The 17,561-nt window shown below is 41.7% G+C and overlaps 2 protein-coding genes across 2 annotated transcripts; both read right to left on the bottom strand.

The window, feature by feature from the left end:
• Nucleotides 1-5,568: 5,568 nt before the first annotated feature.
• larp7 (La ribonucleoprotein 7, transcriptional regulator) lies at nucleotides 5,569-10,816 on the bottom strand. The gene is made up of 13 exons (XM_083992820.1): nucleotides 10,729-10,816; nucleotides 10,037-10,251; nucleotides 9,412-9,512; nucleotides 9,222-9,305; nucleotides 8,811-8,975; nucleotides 8,590-8,692; nucleotides 8,120-8,425; nucleotides 7,878-8,031; nucleotides 7,618-7,760; nucleotides 6,975-7,084; nucleotides 6,684-6,843; nucleotides 6,343-6,434; nucleotides 5,569-5,957 (listed from the first exon to the last, which is right to left on the bottom strand). The coding sequence occupies exons 2-13, from the start codon at nucleotides 10,236-10,238 to the stop codon at nucleotides 5,880-5,882; spliced, it is 1,698 nt and encodes a 565-aa protein (XP_083848946.1). The 5' UTR covers nucleotides 10,239-10,251; nucleotides 10,729-10,816; the 3' UTR covers nucleotides 5,569-5,879.
• Nucleotides 10,817-11,823: 1,007 nt separating this feature from the next.
• LOC311001977 (NACHT, LRR and PYD domains-containing protein 3-like) lies at nucleotides 11,824-16,470 on the bottom strand (the record flags this gene model as incomplete). The annotated part of the gene is made up of 6 exons (XM_083993157.1): nucleotides 11,824-12,130; nucleotides 12,211-12,288; nucleotides 12,755-12,838; nucleotides 12,977-13,060; nucleotides 13,282-15,004; nucleotides 16,158-16,470. The coding sequence occupies 6 exons, from the start codon at nucleotides 16,468-16,470 to the stop codon at nucleotides 11,824-11,826; spliced, it is 2,589 nt and encodes an 862-aa protein (XP_083849283.1).
• Between the last annotated feature and the right edge of the window lie 1,091 nt (nucleotides 16,471-17,561).

Genomic DNA, 17,561 nt, shown 5'->3' with positions numbered 1-17,561 from the left:
AGGCAGCATTACCACTCGGAGCTTTTCCACGGCGCAGGCACGCTCCCCCTCATTACAGCAACAAACACGCCTCCAATCTGTCCTGACTGATTAACATAATTTATTGACCCGCTCCTTTTTTTCCTGCGCTCTTCCCCTCCAGTAGAATTTCTATCAGTCGAGACGTGAAGTGCAGTTATGTGAGATCTCCTGCTATGAAACAACAGAACGCTGCGTAAAAAGGCAATTATCCCTCATAGCTGCGTTTTGTAAATGTATGGTTCATTGTAAGGACAATGGAAAAATAACAAGCACGTTTATATGATAAGTTATTCATGGATTTACTAAAACATTTAGCGCAACCACTGTATAGCAACGTTAACATATTCAATACGGTGCGTAAATACGCACGGGAATCTCCAGTGCTGTGGGTTTAGGTGAACACAGGAGTTGGATAAACCGTCCAGCTATATGAGCAGAGAATATATCTTATTGATGAACTGCTCTCCGTGGATCTCACGTGGAGGGGGGAGAGCCGCAGAAGCCCGGCAGCGCTCAGACAGAGATGCGCCTTGTGGCGTCGAGTGAATCCCACAGTCTGTCTCCCCTCCGGACCGTTTGATGCACGGAGCTCTGATTATGATGATGTTAGTTCATATCTGTTTCGTGGATTTATGGTGATAGTACAAACAGACAATGCACCCAAACCACGAACAGCGTGGAAACTGGAATGTGGGGCGATTATTCCCGTTAGAGAAGGTGATTCCCTTTTTACTGCAGGGTCCCGAGCCAAAAGGCTGGAATTGCTGAGGTGGGAAATGATTCCAAACATTTTTGCACGTTATGTTTGAATGGCACTGTGGTAATCCAGTGTATTTACTAGGTTTTGGCACCACCGCCTGTCTTCAATCAGCATCAAATACAAGTGTCGTCTCTGACGCATTAGGCTGTGATATAAAGTTGATATGCGTATGGTTGCTCCAAGTTTGAGGTGCTTTTAAACTTTATTCAGTAGTGACATCACAGCTGTCTTTCTCCACCACCGAGATCTGTCCTCACTGATTTGAATGACACCGAATAGAGAAGTCGAGTCAGAAGTTCTTAATGGAAAATGACTTGAAATATCCACAACCCTCCCCTGACTCCTGACTTCTTATTCTGAGATTCCTCTTTCCAGCCTTTTTGCATTTTAATGCTCCTCTGTGAAAATGTGCGCCTCCACTCCAAACCACTCCGAATGAATGGGTGGAGTCTGGAGGGACAACTGCACGCGAGTCTGGGTCATCAGAGTGGATGAGTTAACCATCTATCAAAGCAGTTTCTGTAGCCTATGTTTCCAAATAATCAAGTTATTCAACATTAATCCGATTTATATGTGTGTCTTTCTATTAGAAATCACACATTAAACCACTACAACTCCCAATTTCTCAAATGAGGAGCCAGCCAGTGGGAGAAATCAATTCAGTAGAGAAAACAAACTGTTGCATTGCTGTAACACTGTCAATATCTAATCAACAGAGGTAAGTCTTTAAAAATGGCAGTCTTTTGTTTTGTTGCAAAGAGGCAAAACCAAAGGTCACATTCTTTCTTTTTTACCTGATTTGGCCTCTCCCTCCTCCTGCTGTTAACTCCTCTGCACCTGTGGGCAGGACAGACGGCCCATGTGTTATTCTTATTGCTAGATATGATCTCATGTAATTCCCACTTTAACCTGAGCAGATGAGTCTCATGAGCCAGAGGAAGTGAAATGCCAGATTTCTCCCCCAAAACTGACATTCAGTGGAGACCTCTGGTCTAAATAAGCACTGGCTCACAGACTTTTTACACTACAGACTAATAATACTCTACATATTTAATCATATGGTAATGTCATGAATATCAGTTGGCCTTCAAATTACTGGCCATAGTCTGTACCAGCTTCTTCCTTTCATGTTACATCTGTTTTTTTATTACATGGGTATAATTCTAATGCTGCTGAAAGAAAAAAAAAACAAATAACTTATATACTTTCTAATAGAACAATATAATAGTTAAATCTAATCTAATATCAGAGTTCAAACAGCAGACACTCCAGCAGAAGTGACATGATGCTCTTTGGTCAAGCTTTGGGCGCCATCTGGTGGACAAACACGACACTACACTGGTTGTTATGGTTTCAACAGGCCATAATTCAACACCTGTGAGTGGCACAGTCCCCATGACTACATCAGTCTGTAAAAACCAAGGGGAAGGTCACAAGGTCACAACTCCCTTGACTCCCCATCGTGTGCGTGTGTTTGTCCATGTGTGTGTGGGCTCACACCGCCCACTGCCACTGCACCCTCTCTCAGTCTCTCTCTCTTATTCTGTGTTGTTGGACCAGGCTACAAAGTAACAGATGGAGTCCTGCGACAAGTCACGTTGCCAAGTTAAGCTGCACCTTGCATATTCAGCATAGGAATATTGAAATGAAAAAACAACACACACATACACACACTGAGTGGACATTCTAATAATCCCATCAGATAATGTCACTTTGACAGCGGCCGTTCCATTTCCTCCCTTTGGAATCCTCTTTACGCGCCAAAAGAACGCGCATCATCACACGCAGCGTCTTCGCCTTGACAACGGCCTGCATCTGAGAATAATCCATTCGTGTTTATTTTTAGAAGCTGTCGGTCCGCTGCATGCTGCTCTCCTCCGACACACACACTCCGCGTCCCCTCCGGTCAATAATTCATGTGCTGTTAGGCCTGCAGGCAGCGAGGAGCCGAGGAGCCGCGGAGCAGGCTGAGCCACAGGACCAAAGACCAAACGCGCAAAGGTGCAGTGAGAGGAACAAGACCACGTCCACGAGCTCAGGCAGCACAGGACACGACGGATGGTCGGTCAACAAGCCACAGCTATGAGGTGAGCCCAGTCTTTATCATGCTTTTTGTATTGTTCTGTTTTTTTGCTGTGCTTTATAATACCAGAGACCTGCATCTGCTGTGTCGCGTCTTCTTTGACATTATGTTCAATAGCTGCAGTTTTATTGTCATGTCACATGTCTGTTCCTGCAAAGGTTTTGATCATGTGCTATAGATTTCAACTCTGTCAATAAAGGTCAATCAAAAAAAATGGATCACAACATCTGCTTCATATTGGATCTTCTATGTGAGAAGGTGAAGATGCTTTAACTTCAGAGACTTAGAAAAGCACTTGCTGCCACTTCACAGTTTGATTAAATCTGAGTTTAATTGAACTTGTGTTAATCACTGTGTAGTAATCAGAACAAATTGCTCAACAAGCAGCCAGGGAACTACTATAGGCAACAGTACAAAGTTAAATGTGCTGTGCATGAATACAAATGTGCAAGAAGGAATGTGTGAGGTAGGTCATAACTGTCATTCAACACATGTAAAGGAGCCTTGATGTGGAAAGGTGATGTGAATGAAAAGGAAAATGTGGGTTGACATTAAACACCGTGCTGTTCAAGGTGCTGATAGAGATGTGCAGCATGATTTCAACTAACTGTGTTATTGAATAACCACAAACTACAGAACTTTACATACATTTGTCTTGTTGTCCAGGAAGCACTGTGGCCCTCCGAGGCCACAGACCAGGGCCACCATAACCACAGAGTACCAGGAGAGGTTCCTGCATCCCAACTGCCACACAACACTGACCACGACATCGAGTCTGAAAAACCCTTACCACTCACTGAAGGGGACCAGCAATGACATCCGATTTTTTAAGTAAGTTCCCTGTCTGTCTTTTAGAATGTGGTGTGTGAGGAATAGTCAGGGTATGGTGTGTTTGAACAGTAAACCAAACACCACAAGCTAGAATATGTTATACCAATAAATTTCACATCATAGGTGTGTGTTTCAGATCAGTCTACCTTACCCACAAGTGGATGCAGAACGCACCGAAGCCTCCACAGCCATCTTTGCCACCCAAGGTCCAACAGAAATGCAAAAGTGCTCCACACGGTCAAAGCTGCTCTGGAGCAGACCAGCAGGAATCCAAGGTGGTGGACTACACTACCGTCTACAAAAGTAAGCCACTTAAATGTCATAGTAGGGATATAGATAAGAGATAATATCCTGATTCTAATCATCTCTCACTGCTCTGTTCAGATGATTTCCAAGCATGGAGTACAAACCCACGCAAGCCGTACAGGCAGCAAGACAACCTGAAAGCCAGCAAGGGATTATCTGTCATGGACAATGCTTCTAAAGGTCAGGCCCTGAAGAACTCCGTCCAGGTGGATGCAAACTCCAAACCGGACTCACAGGAGCAAGACCGCAAACCGATCGAAAGCGTCACGAGCTACAGATCTGACTACGTCCTCCATCCGATGCAGCCCAGACCACAGCCCATGAAGCCCGGGGCCAAGGCCAACAAATCAATGCCATCTGAACCCGCATCCTCCTTTGAGCCAAAGTGGCCTTGGCACTTCCACCAGGATCTTTTTAACGAAGCCCGTGAGTTCTTTCAGCAGTTCAAGACCTGCGCTCCTGCAGCCAAGTCCCCCGGGCAAGTTAAAGCAAAAGTGGTCAGTCCATCTGAAGATCACAACAAATATGTCACCACCACACATGCGGACTACATACCGCACAAGTGCCAGCGCACCAAGCCAATACTGCCATCTATGCAAAGGGAAGAGAAAAGCAAGGATCCCCTTCCTCTAACAACCACCAAGGAAGATTACAAAGCTTGGAGCATCCAGCGACGCCTCCCCATCGTTCACAAAGGACAACTAGAGGTGCCCATGAAGATCTGTAAGCCGGGCCAGACCTGCAAACCAAACCAAAGACAGTCCGATCCTCAACCCAACCAGAAGGCCGACTGTACCTCCATCTGTAAGGCTGCAGAGAAAGCTAACGACAATGGAGTGTTTTCCTTTGGGTGCATTTCCACGGGACCTGAAGAGTCCAGCATGTTCTGGGCCAGCACTGGGCCGTGGCCCGACGGTGACATGTGCGATGGCCCGTGTCAGTCCCAGGAAAATAAAGCTTCCTAGAGACCAAGCCACCAACGGGGTGTGGTGCCGCCACACTCTACCTCAGGTACCACTGCATCAATAAAAGCCATAAATGGAACTGAGCTTATGTAATGGCAGCTATTTTTATACTACTACTCATCTGATTGTGTTATGCAATCTGCAAAAGTGAGGGCAATTCATATTCCTTTTAGCAGACAGGTTTTACAGAGTATAACAGCTAAATATAGCACGCTAACTGACAGTGAAATATATAATATACCCTCTAGTTAATGGTGTGTTTGCAACTGAAACAGCTGCTAGTCTATAACTGTGAAGAAGGTGTTAAATGTTTGGTTTTCTTTTCTCTTTTTTGTATTTCCTTAAAATATTTTACCTCACCTCACCTAAATCCATTATCATCAAGTATTATTTAAGACTGAATGTATTTAAGTCAGTGTTTGTCAAGGCTGTTCACTTCTTTCATTTGAAACCACTTTTTTTTTTTTTTTACCTCCACATAAATTTAATTTAATGAGAGGCACAATTTTGATGTAGATGGAAACAATGTTCTCATCATGAAATTTTATTTAAAAAAAACAAAAACAAAGAGGCAAATATCATTCAAAAGAAATAATTATCGACTGGGAGCACTTTCAAATCAGTTATATTTACACCATATACAGAATTGTCTCTTCTCTTTTAAAAAAGGTTGTCAATTAAAAAAATGTCAATATGCATAGCAGCGTTCCACATTATCTTGGGGGCTCCAGTGCAAACTTAAAAAAAAGAAAACAAGGGGACATTTTGAACTAATCCTCTTTTAGTTCTCTCCCAGCTAAATAAACAATATCACCAACTGTCTCCTCAGTCACATCACGTGAAGTCTACAGAGTTAAACATATAAGGTTGTAAAAAATAAAAAATAAAAATAAGGACTTAGTTCCGGCAGGTATCAGTCTTCTTGGAAACGGATGTGCTTATTAGCCTCCTTGGCTCGGGCAATGATGATTTTTTCTGCTTTGGATATGAGCTGAAGTGTGAGAAGAAAACAGAACAAGGACCCACATGTGACAGCAGATAAAGAAAAGAGGAACAGCTTTAAGTGGAGTCATGACTGGAGTCACTTGAGTGTGTTTATAGGCCAAAGTCATCCCAGGTAGTAGACTGTATCCAAACATAGACAGTGTTCAATAAGCTGCTTACAAAATATGCAATTATAATCACTAATGTGTCTTTTTGTGCACACTATGAATATGATCCTATCTAACAGTGTATATGAGGTCTTTATTATGTCTGTCAATAAAACACTGGAAAAAACACTTTTTTTGTAGAAATGTATCCATAATATATTGCTGGACACAATAATGTCTGTGTATATGTTTTTTTTTTAATATAAATCTAAAGGGTGATCTCACCTTCTCTGTTCCTCGCTTCTTCTCTCTTGGACGGTTCAGCTTGCCCTGGCGGTCCACTAGGATCTTCTGCCAGTACCTTTGTTCATGGTCACCTTTCAAATTAAGAAAAAATAAAAATCTTCAAAGAAAATTCTCAAGCCAAGTTCAACTGTGAAACCTTTTTAAAAAACACAGAACATGAGACAAGCAGATAGTCTGTCCCAATAACTTATTCTCTCCATCATCAATTATGGAGACTGTGCTCACTCAGTCATCCGCATCCTCTGCTCATTTCAACCGCAGGGGTGCAGCCCACACAAATATAAAATGGCATCTCTTCAGACAGAAGTAAAAATTCATACCTGAGAGAATTTCGAGCTTCCAGCTGTGTGTTTTCTGAAGCTCTGCTCTGGCATCACTAACGGTCTTGGCTTCTTCTGGGCTGTGAAAGCGGATGTGACCCTCAGCATCTCCATCCAAGATGTCAATGTACGCCACTGGGGATATTTTGCTAAAGGCCTCCTACACAGACACACAAAAGAAGGAATAAAATAAAAAATACTTAAGACCTTTCATACCTTTATGACAGAGAAAATGACAGGAGACTATGGCAGCCACAGTAAAGCTCTTGGGTGTATGGAGTTGCACTGTACCTTAAGGAACTTTCTCCCTGGTAGCGGCTTGCTGTCTGTGATCTTCATGATGACACCACTGGTAAACTGAGGGCCCAGGTTAGCTGCTTTTTCACTCTTCTCGCTTTTTACTAGATAAAAAGACAAACAATAAACACGCAAGCCTGTGTAAATGTTGTTTGACCTACAAATGTCATCTTCACTCATATAACTGAAACTCACAGTGCAACATTTTACTGCTGAAAAGAACCAAAAAGAAAGTAGAGGGAAAAAAGAACAAGGAACTGACAAATCCTTTCATGTCTTTGTATTATGTCACACAGAAAGTTGCATCAGTCATGTTTTCCCCAATTCTAACTGCACTTTGTCCATCTGAGCTATTATTACTAGGGATGCACCAATCTGGTTTCTCAGTCCCAGTGGTGATGCCGATACATGGGCTGAGCGTATCGGCTGATACCTGATGCGATCCGATAGCACTGTTGAATTAATAAACCGTAGACGGATGGAGCACACGTCACAAACATAGGATTGAAGTGAACAGATCGGTGTCATGGATCAACCCCATTATCCGATATCATTTCTAGTTTTATAGTCTATATCTGGGCCATTTCAGATCTGTGCATCCCTAATTATCACTGGGTATAGTGGAGGTAAAACTCACTTTTTACATCCTGTGGATCATTATCTGTCTCCATCACACTCGTGTGCTCCTTGTGATCAATCTTGCTCATGCACTTCTTCAGGGACGCCATGCTGCGCTTCTGCAGGGTCAAATACTCCTCCTTCAGTTCCAGCCACTCTTTCCTTCACGTGGACAAAAAGAGGAAGAGAGATATTCAAGTCACTGTGGCTCTGCAGGAATGTTCCCATATTTATGAAATACAGATGACGTATGTATAAAAACGGGATGTAGGATTTTACTTTGATAGAACTCGTAGTGGGATGACTTCCTCTCCGATCTTCAGCTTCTCCTTGTGTTTCTTTTTTCTCTTCCTCTTTGCTTTAACTGCCGAGTCATCCCTGTTTTCTTTCCCTTCCTCCACACCTCTGTCCGTGTCGCTCTGAGTGGATGGATCTGAGAGAGGAATCACAGAGTTAACACAACAACAAGCTGGTGGTTTCATTGCTGGAAGAGGCAGCTCATCATACTCTTTGTGACTTACAAGTCTCTTCATCTTTCTCCTTCCCTCCTGATTCGCTCTCACTGGTTTTTCTCATCTTAGCTGGTAAATCACCATCCGATCCCTCCACCGTCTGAGACCGTCGTCTTTTTTTCTCAGGCAATTTCCCCGGTGTCTTCTGAGCGCTGGCCATCTCCGCCTCGAAATCCACTGCTGCTGAGTGCTTCCTCTTTTCCTCTGAGGGCTCTGCCTCCATCACCTGCTCTTTGGCTTCTTCTGCAGGGGTTGGCACTGTGGCACCTTCTTTCTTTTTCTTCTTCTTTTTCTTTTTCTTCTCTTCTTCTTCACCTACAGTTTGTAAATGTTAAGAAGTGGGAATGACCACAACAAATCACACCGATAGCCTTATTCTTGATATGACACCAGCACCAGATTTCTTATGAGGCTTTCTAGCTGACAGAGAAACAGTGACATTAAAAAAGAAATAGTTTTTAGAGTCTAATTAATTGTACCTGATGGAGGATTGTCGGACGGCAGAGGAAGGTGCTTTCTACTTTTCGTCTTGGGGAAAATCCCTGGTTTCCTGGGAGCATCTTCAGGGGGATTATTCAGCATCTATTTCAAAGAGAACAAAAATTCCCCTGAGTTTTCTTCCTGCTAAAAATAAACACTGGACTGACATTAATTATCACATCTTTCAGGCAGTTCTGAAATATCCGATAATAAGTTTCACCTCTATGGCCTTTTGTGCTTGTTCTTCTTTCTCAAACTCTACAAACGCAAATCCCTTGGGATCACCAGAAGACTTGTACCTGGGGATGCTGACATAAACCACATCGCCACATTTTGTGAACACTCTTTCTATCCAGCTGTGGGTCACATCCTTGGGCAGAAGTTCCTTAAGAGGAGAAAATGAGAGTGAGACAGAAATGTGTTATTTTGTTATCCAAAACAACTTATCTGTCAGGCAGATTTGTGAATATGCGAGTGTGTGGGGTTTCTCCACAGAGAAGAGTTCAATATAAATCTTCGTAGATGAGAGCTATAATCAAATGGTGGATTGAGGTTTAATGTGCATCTCTATTCTTGATATTCTTGAGAAAATTAAACACTTGGACTGAAGAGAAGAGAAAACATTTCTTACCACATACACTGTGCGGCTGTCTGTGTTGTCTGGGATGTTTCCAACTGGAAACTGACGCCGTACTTTATTGCCTTCCAGGTTAACCTGAAACCCAAAACACAGCAATTTAGTTTTTGGAAGTGTAAATTGATTTCAATTATGAAAACATTCTGAAAATAGAACAGTTATGAGAATCATATCTAAACTGTACCTCAACTACAGATGAGTTTTTCACGGCTCTCGCAATCAGCTTGGTGTCAGTTGTCAGCTTTTTCATTCGGTTGAAGCTCGCCAACACAGATATATCGACATCTAAAGGACACATTTAACATGTTACATTAGATGATTTGGTCAACAATTTAAAATCAGATGCCTACATGTCAGCACTTGCATTACAGGATAGGTTCAGATTCTTCTGTCATTATGTTGAGACTGTTGTTGTTGGTCATTGTAATCACTCCTATTCTTTCTATTTCAAATCTTTGTGAGGCTGAGAGACTGTATCCCACTACAGCAGCTCAGAAAAGTAATGTAAAGAGGGTACTTCGCACTACATTATGGAGGAGTATCTTTGGAAGATTTGTTTGGCTAACTTTAACTGTTCTTCAGTTTCTGCTGAAGAGTGCTCTTTTTTTTTTTTTACTGATTGTGGATATTGCCCACTTCTTTTGTAGTGTAATTGCATTAAGAAAATATCAAATAAATGAGCATGAAAACAGGACTGATTTAAGCATGCAAGTATCGTACTAAGATAACAGTCAGTCCAAACCTATCTGTTAAAAGTCTGAGCTACAGATATGGCTTAAGTTGTGTATCTGAGCTGTATTGACACTTACATCCATCATCTGACTCGTCTATGATTTTTTTGAGAAAGCGGTCTTTGTGGAGGTTGACATCTCCGAACCAGAACTCCACCTGCTTCTTCACATCACCCAGCAGCTGTTTGACTCGGGACCGCTTCTTCTTTTCTGTTTCTTTTTGCTTACTCCTGGCCTCTGTGGCAGCAGCATCGTCGGTTCCTGTCTCTGTGTCAATCATCCTGTGGGTGGGACTGAAACACAGGCCAGAAACACACACAGTTGTGTCCATTTATTTATTTATTTTTACCAGTGTTTATCTATAGTTATCTACAACTAACTTTATTTCACACATTGATCAGTTGATACATTTTAAATTTACAGCATCCTTCATCTTTCTAAATGATATAAGGTGATGGTTCACGCGGAATTTAAACATTTAATTATCATTAATTATCATTGTTATGATTATCTGAATTTTTTATTATTAACGTTACATATAAAAAACGAAATAAAAAGAACGTCATATTTAACACCTCCTCAATGGGTTGGCAGTGCATGTTTCATGTCTGTTAGCTATCTTCACTACCTTTAGCAAACTGCTGTCGAAGTTAGTACGTCAATTCGCGGGTCGTGACATTTTTAAAAATGCTGCAGTCGTGCCCACTGCATTTCAAAGTCCGCCCGACCTTCACTTCAAATATAAATGACACAAAAATAACACAACTCACTCTGTATGTGAAGAGGAAATTGTCCAGTTTGCTGCTTAACGCGCAGAAAAATAACATAAAATAGTAGCCTCCCGGTCACATGTCGCACAATAAACGCGTCATACGACGGTACAGGCCACGTGTTTTTCAAAATAAAATCTCAAATACATGGACCCGTCTGATTTTATTGACAGTTGTTCACAATTTACAATGTTTCCCATTTGATTTTGTAAAAGTAGTGCGTTACAAATATAACAACGGAATACAATGCTCTTCAAAGAAAGCTGATGCACTCATGCTATAAATCAAAATAAATAGAAAACACATCAATACCAAAATACATTCATAAATAAACGTTAAACAAAAATAACTTCATTGCCGAACTGTCTTGATACAATATATTATGCTGTATACGTTAATATTATTATAAATGCAGTGTCTTTGTTAAAACTAGTGTCTCTTTTTAAATAGTTGATTTGCATGTGGTATGTGCTTTTATTTGGAAGTATCCACATCATAGCCGTATCCGGGTACTGAGAGCAATCTCCAAGCTCCAGAGAAAAATGAGGAACAGGAGACTGAAAGGGTCTGAATCATGGATCTATTATAAGACAATACATCCATGGTCTGAATAAAAAATAATACGTTTCCAAACATGGTATATGAGCTCATTCGCATCATCAAGGAATTTGTATGAATATGTGAAGATCACTGTTATAAAGACAAGCTTTGACGCAGGAAAACATGGCCGGTTAGCTCAGTTGGTTAGAGCGTGGTGCTAATAACGCCAAGGTCGCGGGTTCGATCCCCGTACGGGCCAATAGTTGTTTTTGTCCTGTAGAATTAACAATGAGATGCCATGTTCATTTTCTCGAGTCATTACTTTCTCCAAGGGAAACAAAGAAGGACAACAATGAAACATGTACGCCTGGAAGTGTACAGTCATAGCCAAGACTGTCTATATAATATGTTTTGAGGAAAGTTATTTCATTAATCATGTTGTGGGAGTAGGCCTCCACTATATTTTTCATTTAGTGTTTCTGCAGCATTAAATCATTATTATGTTAATCTGTATAAATTAGTGCATGCCTTGGGGTGAGAAAAGACTTTTCTCTGTCAGAGGTTCAGAACATTTCCAAACTTCCTGAGCTTCTTGCACATGTCGTCCTCAGTGCAGAACTCAATCCTGTGCTTGATGAGCTGTGAGAGTCTTTTGTAGAACGTCTTTGCCCACTGGGCTTCTAAGCAGTGGACCGATACCTTACACACTTTATGGAGTACCGTCAGTAGTTTCTCATTGCTGCTGACCTCACACCGTTTGAAGACCCATTCCCCCCATGACTCCCACATCTCGTCATCTGTGAAGTTCACACTAATGCTTTCCTGGGTGCACCCGGACTCTGGCAGGTCATTCCAGATGGCCCTGCACAGAGAGGGAATCAACGGGTGCTTTAGAACAAGTTTTAATATATTGTTTATTGAAAGAAAGAGAAATATACTCACACCACTTTGTTCAGAGGATAAGGGGTCAACTCAGCGAGTGAGAGTAGACCTCTGGAGCTCACTTGGTTTCCCTCCATCCTGTAAGAAAAACACAACTCGTCCGCAACAGTGTTTTACACCCAAACAATCCATCAACTATGTTCACCACCTGTGTCCCCTCCCCTGTGTGAACTGAAGACAGAAAACTAGCTATATTTAGATATACACACAGCCTACATACAGTAGGCTATACATTTTTCTAAATGTATTCGACTTTCTCTCTGACATAATGTCCAGTGTTTGTACTTGATTCTGACATAAATATCCATGGAAGATATATCAGTGTTTAATGTTTTAATAACAAATACCCTTAAATTACTCATTCAAGTAATGAAGAATGAAAGACCACAGTCTGGGAATCAATTGTCTGGTTTGGAGGAGGAAATGTTACCAAACAGTAATTTTAATAGATTGGGGATAAACCATAGGGCTTTCATCTCCCAATTTTTTTAAGCAATATAATATAGTGTTGTCACTTGTCAGTCTGCTTACATGAGTTTCTTACCATAATTCTTCAAGCTTTTTTTTAATCCGTATGGCACTCGAAAGAACCAGAAGTTCATCATCACCAACGTTTGACCATCCAATTCTAAAATTGGCAACAGAAACTGTGAAAAACATCTAGGGGTATTTTTCTCTCTGAGTCAAAAACAGACAAAGACCAGTTTATATTCTTCATTTGAGCATGGATTTTTCTTTTCTTATATCCATGAAATAATAAACTCACCCTATATGTGTTAGACTGTCTGACACTTGCAGCACATCAGCAATGACCTGAACTGTGTCCATGTCTAGATTGTTTTCTCCGAGCCTTGAAAGGAGAACAGTGATGTCAGTGCATAAATCACTATATGTTTCATGGTCCAACGATGTCATCACTTCTCAATCTTTTAATAAAAAGGGGTGGCAGTAACTGGGTACATTCAGAACAGGATGTGAAACCTAAAGTATCTGCACAGATCTTTTTTTAAAAAGGAAAAAAAAGACAAAGAGGTAGTTAGAAACAAAATCAAATTTTCACCCAGAACTCACCAAAGTCTCTCACATCTAATCAGCAGGGGCTGCAAATCTCTGAGTGCCTCACAGCCGACTCCAGTCCCTGTTAAATCCAGCTCGGATATTTTGCCCTTTGTGAGGTTTAGGAAGTACTTGATTGCATGGTAGTCCATTTGTGAAAGTGTTTCATCACTAACATTAACTCGAATCAGCTCTGGTTGCACAGCAAGGGCTAGTGAGGGGTCCTGTTGCTCGAACAGGCAGTGTAGGTGGTTGAGGATATTATTCCCATCATTGCAGAGCACTGTAAGTTCTCTGATGATCCTCTGGCGATAGGTCTCCACTTTTTCTCTCTGATGACATAACCCTAAATGCCTTGACAGAAGATCGGCATTGCGTTCAGAAAGGATTCCATACAGGAAGCGCTTGAACAGGTCCAAGTGTCCGTTGTTGGTCGTCTCTCCAGGACCTGCAGGGTTCTGCAGTACATCAGGTAAAGGGTTGTGGCTCACTGCACAGTAAAGTGCAGCAAAGAACTCTTGAACAGTGAGATGTGCAAAGGAGTAAACCTCTTCGGTACAGCCGGGCTGTTGCGCCACTGTCTTGTCCAGAAAGGTGCTCACAAGGCTGCATCCCTCTAACGCTGCAACATCTCGGTCGCTGCTGTAGAATAGTGTTTGATGCTCCATCAGCTTCTGGAAGGCAAGTTGGCCCAACTTCAGCACTACGTCAGACAGCTGCTGGGTGACCCCTGCTCTTCGCTCTTGAAGAAATGTTTCAGCCCTTGACGTAGTGTGAGAGTGAATCAAAGCCACAAGATACTGCACATAAATGTCCGTCATGGTTTTGGGACTTTCTTCGTGGAGTCCTTTGCTTTCTTTGAGGATGCAGCACACAATGTAACAAAACGCGGGAGTGTAGCACAGCGTCAGCATCAGCTCATTTGCCGAAACCACTGCAAACATTCGCTCAGCGAGGGCGCTGTCTTGGAAATAACGGAAGAAGAAATCTTGAACCTCGGCCAAGGAGAAGCCAGCGATGAGCACGAAGCGGTCGATGCAGCCCACAGGGATGTGGTTGATGGCCGCCGGTCGACTGGTGAGCAGGACAGAGGCGTTGGGCAGCAGCTCACCCTGCAACAGACTTCCCAACACCTCCACCAACTCTGCATCTTCATCTGGCTCAGTCACAAAATTGTCTACGTCACAGCTCCTGTAGTGTCTGAATTCATCAAAACCATCCAAGATAATCAAAAGTTTAGTGTCATTCTCCAAAACGGTGTCCAGGTTTTTAGCAAGGTGTCTGTTCTTTCTCAAGACCAGCTCTCGGAGGTTTGTGGGCTTGTCAATCAGATTCAGGTCTCTGAAGGTCATGTGGATGATAAAGTCAAAGACAAGATGGTTCTTGTTCCCACCAAAATCAAACAGCATCTTTTGAACCAGAACAGTTTTTCCAATCCCAGCAACCCCAGTAACCAGAACCTTCTTGACTGGACGATTTCCACTTGTGCTTGAGAAGAGTTCAGCTGGTGCGATTTTCTTATGCGCGGTCGACTTCTGCTGCAGTGATAGTCTCTTTTGTCCAAATGTCAGCACCTCGTGTCTTTTTATCTCCAAGCCCTGGTGTCCATCGACTAACAGGAGATTGACATAATGTTCAGAAAACAGGATTTTCTCTCCGTGTCGGGTGTTGTAGAAGAGCATGCTCTCGCTTCTGCGCCTGAGGACGTCTTTATGCTTCTGGATGAGTTTATCGTATTCTGCAAAAGAAAATAAGTTGATCTAATTGAAACCTTTGTGAAGTAAGGGTTTTGCACATCAGTATTGACCATAACTGTGGTATTTTAAAAATGAACTTTTGATATTGAGAGACATGATTTGCCAGATTGTGATGTCAGATGTCAGGTCTTATGGATCTTTTGTTAATCAGTTCATTAGGCTGCCTGTCCATGAAGTCAAATAATTTAAATAACTTTATATTATATATTATTATTATATTATAATTTAGTGCTCTCCCTCCAACTACCTACATTTTCCGGTCTACTTAAGCACGCACCTGATGACAATCAACAGTGAACCTGACGAAGCAACGCGTTGTTCGCTGCTTTTAACATTTATTAATAAATACATTTGTCAGTCCGCTCTAGTGTGCGCTGGGAGTTTTTTTTATTTTTTCACTTCAATTCATCCTGCACCAGCTGGCACCTAGGAGAATAGACACTTGTTGTGCACGGGACTTACAAACTTTTTTTATATATATATTGGGGGGCTTTTAGGCCTTCAATTGACAGGACAGCTGTAGATAGAGGAAATGGGGAGACTGAGAGAGAGAGAGGGGGGATGACATACAGCAAGGGGCCACCGGTGGAATCGAACCAGGGTCGCTGCAGTAAGGAGGTGCCTGCTCTACCCAGTGAATTAAATGACGGCAACACCTTCCTCCATTTATATTTTAGTATATAATACACAATAGTCAAAATTACAGATGAAGAATTGGGTAACACTTTATTTTAAGGGCTCCTTGTTCCTGTGTATCTACCTAATTAATTACAGTGTAATTACCTATGTAACCGTATGTAATAACATGTACTTACATTGTAAATACATAGTGTATTTTGGTGTACTTACAGGTCCTTGTTACACTTGTAATAAGAAATGCTTGTGGCATTTCTTATTACAAGTGTAATAAATTAGTGTAATTAATTAGGTAGATACACAGGAACAAGGAGCCCTTAAAATAAAGTGTTACCAAGAATTGCATTATTGTTCTACCTACACAAAGTTGTCCCTATCATGGTATCATTAGCTTCAATTCTTTTAGCCACAGTAATGATGTAGTGAACAAATGACAGCACCAGTAAAAACAGTGTAAAGAAATGAACTACTACAACATGTTTTAGGTTTGTAACGTACCTGCAGGCTGATGCTGATGTGAGTTGAGTCCTGTGGAGTGCCTCTCTGCCTCTTGCTCATGATGACTGCTGATGAAGAAAAAAACCTGTGCTGCTTCCTCACCTTTACACTCCAGGATGTCCAACACCTTCCTTACTCTTGCCCGAGGCCCCAACTGACACAGCACATCCTCGCGGTCATCCTGAGTGAACAGCTCTCGACTTACTAAACCCTCCAGCAGAGAGTCAATGCGACCTTCTAGTTCATCCACAAGGGAAACTCGCAGAAGCCTGAGCGCTTTCAAACCAGAATTACCACCATCATCTTCCACCATACTGTGACTACTCTGAAATAATCCCCAGTACCAATCAGAGAAGTCCAGTTATATGATCCTCTGATGATGCCAATTTGAATCACAGACCCCAATTGCACATCGTAAAGTGATTTCCTCCCATCACTCAGAAGGCTGGTGTGACTGAATGGAGAAGCTGAGAGTGAACTGTAGGAATGAGGAAGTGCCTTTAATATAATGTGAGGCGTCACCTTCACTAACACAACAAAGTTCAATTACTTGTTTTTCTGGATCATAGGGCCTCCTATTTTATATACATGCACCTTTAATGTGTTGCTGGAGCTGTAATTACAAGAATAGAGTACTTACAGAAATTTCAGCTGTTGTAGGGGAGACCAGGGGATCTTGTCGCACTGGTCATATCTAGTTCACCATGGGAGTGAGAATCCAACAGTGTGTGACGTGTCACTTCACAGCTATTTAGCTCTGTACATGTGACATAATTGACTGTGACCTAAGGCGAGAATACTTCGCCTTAGAAATCCCAACAGAACTATTAAGGTCATAAAACTATGATTAGTGACTGTGTTCAATGATGTTATTACTTTGGCTACATATAATAAGGGGAAGTGCAGGTGTAGTGTGACACATAAACACATATAGACACAGTCCTGTACTAAAGTTAGCTTGGTATATCACATACTGTAACAGCACAGAAACATGAAGCACCTGCACCGATTAGCCTTTCTCAAAAATGTCAGACTTTTATCTTCAAACTGAGGATGGAAAACTTCTATTTTTGTCATATTTTCACTTTAAATCTAATGTGGATGAAGGGTAATACTGTAGTTCCAAAACAACCAGCACAAAGTCAAAGGGATTGAGGAGTTTCTTCTTGAAAATACAATGTGACAACTTAACTCATGATAGGGCAACTTGTTTTTATTATTTATTATGTACTCCATTCATAACCCAATGAGTGAAAAGCTAAAGATCATACATTTAGGGTGATAAAATCATTACTCATTTGAATACTGAAGTTGAGTGACTGATGTTCTGAGGACAAAAAGTTGAAGTGAAAGCAACAAGTTTGACTAGAGGCCGTGGTCTCCCCACTATAGACCAGAGTTGGA

This window comes from Trachurus trachurus, assembly GCF_905171665.1.
Source record: "Trachurus trachurus genome assembly, chromosome: 18".
Classification (NCBI taxonomy): Eukaryota; Metazoa; Chordata; class Actinopteri; order Carangiformes; family Carangidae; genus Trachurus; species Trachurus trachurus.
The sequence above is the reverse complement of the archived record's forward strand: the minus strand, read 5'-3'. Positions and strand labels throughout refer to the sequence as shown.